Source organism: Triticum dicoccoides, chromosome 2B (assembly GCF_002162155.2).
Source record: "Triticum dicoccoides isolate Atlit2015 ecotype Zavitan chromosome 2B, WEW_v2.0, whole genome shotgun sequence".
Lineage (NCBI taxonomy): Eukaryota > Viridiplantae > Streptophyta > Magnoliopsida > Poales > Poaceae > Triticum > Triticum dicoccoides.
This window is the reverse complement of record NC_041383.1, coordinates 821,596,923-821,604,628: the sequence shown is the minus strand read 5'-3', so window position 1 is coordinate 821,604,628 and position 7,706 is coordinate 821,596,923. Positions and strand designations below refer to the sequence as shown.

At 48.0% G+C, this 7,706-nt stretch overlaps 1 protein-coding gene across 1 annotated transcript; it reads left to right on the top strand.

The window, feature by feature from the left end:
- The first annotated feature begins 2,255 nt into the window (after window positions 1-2,255).
- Window positions 2,256-3,629, top strand: LOC119361580 (UPF0481 protein At3g47200-like). Its single transcript, XM_037626719.1, has one exon. The coding sequence runs from the start codon at window positions 2,256-2,258 to the stop codon at window positions 3,465-3,467; it is 1,212 nt and encodes a 403-aa protein (XP_037482616.1). The 3' UTR covers window positions 3,468-3,629.
- The last annotated feature ends 4,077 nt before the right edge of the window (window positions 3,630-7,706 follow it).

The following is a 7,706-nucleotide window of genomic DNA, read 5'->3' as shown; positions in this document are numbered from 1 at the left end:
TCCTCACAGGCACGACGATGTCAACATCCTGGTGGCGGGGTGTAACCTGCTTAGTCGGCTTAGATAATGGGGCCGACTGAGCGGACGACACTGTCTTACTCGTGGTCTTCTTTTGGTGGGTGAAACTGGTCTTGTGCTTGTTGCATTAGCGAGGAGACAACTAAGAAATTACTTGCCTCTTCGTCACCAGAAGGCATCCTCTTTTGAGGAGATCCCTCAGCCAACCAATAAGGGGCATCTTCAGTCCGTCAAATAGTTAGAAATCTTTCCAGCGATGAACAGTCGGGTTTCTCCAGTGAGAACTCAATTGACTTGGGGGCTACTATCGGGGTTATAGTTATACCCCGGGTAGGTCCAAGTATGGAAATATCTCGGCTAAGAGCCATAGCCCATCAAGGATACGGTCTAGAAGAATGTGGGTCAAGGGCAATACTTCTAGCCCACAAGCGTTACGGCCCAAGATAGTGAAAGCTAAAGAGGTTCTCATGATCAGGCCAAGTCATAACAATTGGATCCTACACCCCCAGATGGAGAAGGCCCAACAGTCGGTCACCATGAAGGCGGGAGCAGTCGGACATTCTGCAGTCGGTTGCGACCTAGGATAAATGACCCCCACGATGTCTTAATTACTTATGTTACCTAACGGTGTTATAATCTAGTTAAATAAGGCAATCACTAGCCAGAATGACTATGAGGAGTCGGCCATGAACAACATTAATACCAGCCCGTTATGACACCTCTCCGAGCACACTCTATATAAGCCAGGAGGAGGGCACCGGACTGAGGGTTGAACTCTTTCATAGTGTACCTTACGCCAAGAGTTAAGAGCATCACAGAAGTAGGGAATTACCTCCACTAGAGAGGGTCTGAATATGTATAAATCCATGCGTGTACTCCCATCCGTACTGATCGATAGATATCATTGCCTCTACATACAAACCCCTTATAGCATTGTCTGGATTATATCCACGACAGCTTTGGACCTGGTGTAGGAAAAGACCGATTTAAGCGTTCCTACTCAGCTAGATCCGTAGGAGCTTTATAAACATGGAGCGGGCCATGATTTAGGTGCAAGGCAAGCAATCAAACAGGCCAAAACTACATGGCGCGGCCTGACGCAATCGATGTAGGCTACGGCTACCAAACACGCCAATGTGTATGGCTCCATTTTGTTTCATACCGGCATACAAGTTTTTCTTTCTCTCCTTCTCAATGCATGCCGTAGATTTGGCTGTTCAATTTTTCAATGTGTGCAATCGTCTACCTCAGTACAACGGTGCCATAAAATACTATTGAGATCCAATCTCTAGCAGCTCTTTTGTTTGTTTGTTTTTTTGCACAGAACACTTTCTGAAAAATACCAAAATATATATGTGTAAGCCCAAAAAAGAAAACCAAATCTGTACTGTTTATTCCAAGTATATACTTGTGCTACGGAATATTTATCGGAAAAACTTACTGGCAACCAATCGCTGAGAAGGGGTGACAAGCGAACCCTTCTTAGTGGTAGTTTTGGTTTGAGAGATGGGATCAAAAGATAGCCGTTTAAAAACGAAAACTGCTGACAGAAACTATCATGACGCTCTGAATAAACTGTCATTCATCCACTCAAACTAGAAATGACACCGAAATCGTTTGCAAATGCCACTCCCTCTGACAACCGTTTGCCAGCTAAAGGGTTCTTATTTTATTAACTTCAGGACAGAGGTCATATGTGTCAGAGGGATCTTAGGGTGTTGGATAGTCGCATTGTCAGTTGGCTCATCTGTTATAATACAGTGAATATATAAAGTTATATGGCTATACATAGGGAGTTGCTGTGAGGCACGACGAGTAGCTACCAAGTTTGGAGCTTCGAGCTTAATGGCGCAAGGTATGAAGTGAATATTTGCCTGTTTCTTACTCTGTTCATTGCGTTGAGAAAATATTCCTTTGTCATTCATTGTAGGAAAGATTGAGTGGTCCAAATTGCGAAATGTGTGCACCATGTGATAGTCCTAGCTAGTTCTAGAGTGCTGGAGTGATAGGAGTCCGGCCCTGCTAGAGAGCCATCACGTACGATCCTATTTTGTCACTGAAATTTTTACCTATATATGTTATGATGTGTCTAGGATTTGGGATCATATTCTGCTAGTTATAGTTTGTGTGCTGACTAGTAATTTTTGCGTGCAGACGCAGGAGTCCCAAATGTTGACTCGCACAGCGATTTGGATTTGGAGGCAGGGAAGAAACAAGCGCCGGCCAAACAATCTGAGATGGCGCCGGCTGTCTCCATCTCCAAGGTCCGTATGCAATTCCGTGGTTTGGACGGCAACAGCTACACGCCGCAGTATGTGCCGATTGGCCCGTACCATCTAAGCTGTTCGTCCCCACGGACTCAAAAAGAGAAGCTGTGCGGTGTCTCCTTCCTGAAGAGCCTCTCCGACGAACACACTCTAGGGCGAATAGTGGAGAAGCTGGAGCCACGAGCGAGGGAGTGTTACGCCGACGGCGTTGGCCAGCTCACGCTGGAGCAGTTCTCCGGCATGCTGCTGCGCGACGGGTGCTACCTGCTTCTTCTGTTTGTACATTATGTGACAGGGGCATGCAGCAATGGCGGCGCTTCGACGGCGGCCGGTGGAGTCTCCGACAGCGCGGTGGTGCGCGACACCGTGTTCCTTGTTGAGAACCAGATACCTCTCTTCGTGCTTGAGAAGATCCACGAGCACATCACAGGAGGCGCCAGCATGTCCGTCCTCGGAAACATCGCCGTCTCTGTCCAGGAGCTTCTGCAGGCACAACTCTACATCAGCAAGAAGCTGCGGCCGGCGCCGCGGCAGGCGTCCCACTTGCTGCACCTGGTGCATCACTACTTCCAGCCAACCGATCCGCCTCCGGAAACCGCAGGGAGCACGGCACGGCGCACCGGCCGGTGGCGCCGGGCGACGGAGTACGGCAGGTACGGCGGCATGCGGTTCAAGCGCCGGGCCTTCGTGAGCGGGGAGGAGTGGACCGTCCTCGACGTGCGCCTTCAACGAGGCACGCTGTGCATCCCCCATCTGCGGGTCGACAGCAACACGTGGACGATCCTACGTAACCTGATGGCGCTGGAGGAGCACGTCCCACGGAGGCCCGTCACGGCGTACTGCCTCTTCATGTCGCAGGTGGCCGGCACGGTGGATGACGTCAGGCTACTGGTTAACGCGGGGATTGTGGAGCACTTCCTGCCGAGTGACGAGCAGGTCGCTCAAGGCTTCGCGGACCTCTGCAATGGGGTGGTCATGGACGTTGACAACCTTGACCGGAACTACCTCAAGCCCATCTGGCACAAGCTGCAGGAACGCTGCCAGAGCCGCGGGTTTAGATTCATGGGATGGTTCCGCCATGACCGGCACCTCTGCATGGCGATAGCGTTCCTTATGGCTCTCATCGTCTTGGTTTGCCAAGTGACGCAGACCTTCTATGCAGTAACCGGAGTCCGGAGGTGAACGAGGACAACGTCCCAAACACTAGAGTCTGTATAATTAGTTCTCAGAGCATGAGTCGATCATACCAGACGACATTTAGGGTACGTCGGGGTCGATTGTCTCTTGTTTATCTTGTGTGCTTTGTTCTTGTTTTTCCTTTTGAGGAGAGTGAGCTTTATTGTTTCGTCGGTTGAATGAACGGTAGTCTCATGGTTACTTATTTTTTCTTTTCTTCTTCGGTTCCCTCTCTTTTGAATGGTCAGCTGGTTTTAAAGACAATCTCGCGTAACTCTTTATTAGCTGGTCACAATGTTTACAGGGACGAAGGTAAGATAACCAGAATGGCCCGACCATACATGACGGCTGGCTCCTAGCAAGCGAGCATGTTTCACTAAATCGTGAGCCTCGGTGTTGGAGCTCATATACTCATGGCTAAATAAGCAACTAGTAAATGGTCTAAAATTTCACGAACAGTTGTACCATAAACTTCTGCGCTCCCCTACTTGATATCATCGATGACAACCTTGGAATCCGAGGCAACGTAGATCCTTCGTACATAAAGGTCGTCTACAAAATCTAGAACTTCTCTTACTGCCATGGCTTCCAGCGTTGTAGGGTCATTGATTCCTCCAGTAATTATAGCTGAAGCTCCTATATAATTCCCAAGGGGATCTCTACAAACCGCGGCGACCGACCCTGCTAAACATCATCTAGTAACAGCTGCGTCAACATTGATCTTGCACATGTTTTCAGCCGGTGCAACCAAATGAGTTGGCCTTATATAGGAACAAGCCTTGGTAGTGCATTATCACCTAGAGATCAGCTATGAATGAATTCACAAAGCCGTGGGTGGCGATAGGGGGCTGGAAGGTCTCTTCATGTATCATTTTCCTCCTCGCACTCCAGATCGCCCATAGGGCAACACCCAGCCCAATAAAATCATCATGTGATAATGGGTCTTGCATGTTGAAGAACCAACTTCTTGCATTCGGGTTTTGGTCTAGAGACATGTGTTCCACCAGGTTTTCGGAAGATAATGTCCATACGCACCTCGCCCTGGCACATTCGAGCAAAGCAAGCCTCCAAGAGTCGGATGCGCCGCAGAGGGGGCATGCAGGTGATGATGCCATGTTGCGGCGATGCAATACCTCCCCTGTTGGGATGGACGCCCGCGCTAAGAGCCATAGGGAAACCCGGATTTTGTTTGGCACTTGGGTGCTCCATAGTGAGGAGTGAGGACCATCCATTGCTTTCAGAATAGAAGTACGAAGCCCCTCCTGTTTCATATAACCATCTCTCCCTGTTTAATTTTGTATTATGCATCATCATATATGCTGAACCGACGGTGAAAACCAGATCACTCAAAACAGAAAATCGCAGGGCTCGAGCACGGGGGCGCACACCTGCCAAGCCTTGCTCGGCCGCTCGATTGCCTCGCGATTCGCAAAGTAGTTGCCCACACAAGGGCACAATAAGTTTTATATTTCAACGTTGAAACTTGATTTTTTGGATCTGAAAATTCCTATTTTCTTGCTCGCTTGTACCAAATTTTGGAGATAAAATTTTAATGGATTTTCTCTGTCGGTCGTAGACATAAAATACCTGATTTTTATCAGTCTCCCGTACTAAGTTTCAAGATTGAAACTTAACATATTTTTAAAAATTCATCAAAATATATTCAAAATGGATCTTATTTGAATGCGGTGGTCACAAGAAACATGAATATGATAGGACAACTTAATTTGGAATTTTTGTTCAAAAAATATAGAACATTGAAAATCGGAAGCCAAAATAAAAATCCCACACCAGGGAACCAGCACTACTATTTCTTGTATTTGTAGCTTAGGACCGCAAAGACCGCTTGCAGCAATCCACAGGCAAAGAGGATGGCGGTGATAACGAATGCTATGGTGTACAACCCGTTGCGGCAGTGCTGTTGGCGGCACGTTCCCATGAATCTGTTCACCCATTTGTTGCAGCGCATGTCCAGGTCGTGCCATATGGGCTTGAGGTAGTTCTGGTCGAGGTTGTCCACGTCCAAGACCACCCCGGTTAAGAGGTTGGCCAAGTCTTGGGCGACCTGCTTCTCACTTGACAAGAATTGTTGGACGATCCCGGCACGAACTAAGAGCTTCACATCCTCCACCGTGCCCGCCACCTGCGACAGGAAGACGCAGTAGGCCGTCACGGGCCGCCGTGTCATCTGCTCCTCCAGGGCCATCAGGTTACGTAGGATCGTCCATGTATTGCTGTTGACCTGCAGGCGAGGGATCCACAGCGTACCTCCTTGATAGCTCACGTCCAGGATGGTGGACTCCTTGCCTTCCACCAAGTCTTCGGGCTTGAAACGTACGTTGCCGTGGCAGCGGTACTCCGTCGCCCGGCGCCATCGGCCTGTGCGCCGTGCCGTGTTCCCTGCCCTTTCCGGAGGCGGATTGGTTGGCTGAAAGTAGTGATGCACCAGGTGCAGCAAGTGGGACGACTGCTGCGGCGCCGGCCGAGGCTTCTTGCTGATGTAGAGCTGTGCCTGCAGAAGCCCCTGGACAGCAACGGATATGCTTTCGAGGACGCAACTATCGGTGTCTCCTGTGACGAGCTGGTGGATCTTGTCAAGCACCAAGAGAGGTATTTGATTCTCAAGAAGGAACACGGTGTCGCGCACCACCGCGCCATCGGAGACTCCACCAGCTGCCGTCTCGGGATATTGAGGCGCGTTGTTGTTGGACTCGGATGGATCGCGCACCACCGCTTTGTCATCGCACCCTGCTGCCGTCGAGGCGCTGTTGCTGCATGCCGCTGTCTCATATTTTACAAACAGAGATAGCAGATAGCAGCCACCATGCAGCAGCATATGTGAGAATGAGGACTGCTCCGAACACAAAATGGGGTCGGGCAGATGGGCATAGTACCTCCTTGCTTCACCCTCTACATTTTCCAGCTCCCGCATCACCTCATCCACTTCACCGTGAAACAGGTCGACGACGGCTTTCTCCTTCACGTCCGTCCATTGGGAAAGACCTTTCTTGTGGTTGTAAAGGCCGATCAGCACGCCGTGCGGCGTGAATGCGTCTTCGTCGATTCGACGGAGTTGCGGACGGACCCGGGAGATCGCTACGCGTATGGTCACCATGCGCCCGGTTGGCATGGGACTCGTCTCAGTTCCACGCCTCGCTCCTGCAGCCTCCACATCGGTCTCCGCTTTGCATGACATTAGGATGTCCTGTATCAGCATGCATGCCACAATAATCAGAATATAGTGTGCAGTATCGTTTTTTTTAGTCTATATGGTGCCTGCTAGGTTGCTACATGAATCCATGATCATCTTGTCGTTATTTTTCTGATGACTAGCAAAAAAAGCTCGTGTGCTGTAACGGGATAATAAAATTGTGGTCTTCAAATCAAGATCCAAATATTCGCACTTCATGTATATACACGTATTCGAATATTTGTGCATCAACTAGCATGCATGCGGACGTAAGACACGTGCATTCTAACATGCTCACTATGAATCGATGTTGGACTTGATCATTGATGCGTGTATTTTTTTGAGTACATCCTTGATGCATGTATGAGAAGGAAAGAAAAGTTCAACCTCATGATGGATGAAGGGCTCTATGGCTAATGAATAATTCAGAGGAACGCTTGTTCTTTTTTCATGTTCACGAGTGACAAGGTGAGTAATTTATCTCAACATTAGGGACAATTTCAGTTACAGGCAAAAATTCATAGAAACAATTAATGAAGAGTTTTTTTCATTTATGGGTGGCATGGTGGGTAATTTACTTCAACTTTATGGGCAGCTTAGGATTAGGATAGGTAGACCGACCAAAAAATCAGAGAAACGCACCGTCCTTTAATATTAGGTATAGATTAAGTAACCCTAGAAGTTTTGTCCACATTAGTGTCCGGAAACTCATTTTATAAATCAATCCTACATTGCTTTTCCGATCAAGTGAAATAATTTTGGTGATAGTGACGCATGTGCGAGTGTATGAAACTTAATTATCCGTCTTTCATATCAAGTTCTAATATTTGAATCTTATTGAAATTTTAAAACTTGTCAAAATGTATTCAAGAATGATCTTTTTTTCCAAAGTCCTCATTTGAAGGAACACAACTATCCAAACATAACATAGAATAGACTTTGAGTTCAATAGGTAAAATAGATTCAAAATTGGAAGTCACATGAAAGCATGGGAAATTGAAAAAACCGATAGGTGGAGCATGCAGTCTACGAAAAAAAACATGCAGGTATGTGAC

Excerpts from the sequence above, each read along its gene's own strand:
- LOC119361580 (XM_037626719.1), top strand. The coding sequence starts at position 2,256 with ATGGCGCCGGCTGTCTCCATCTCCAAGGTCCGTATGCAATTCCGTGGT.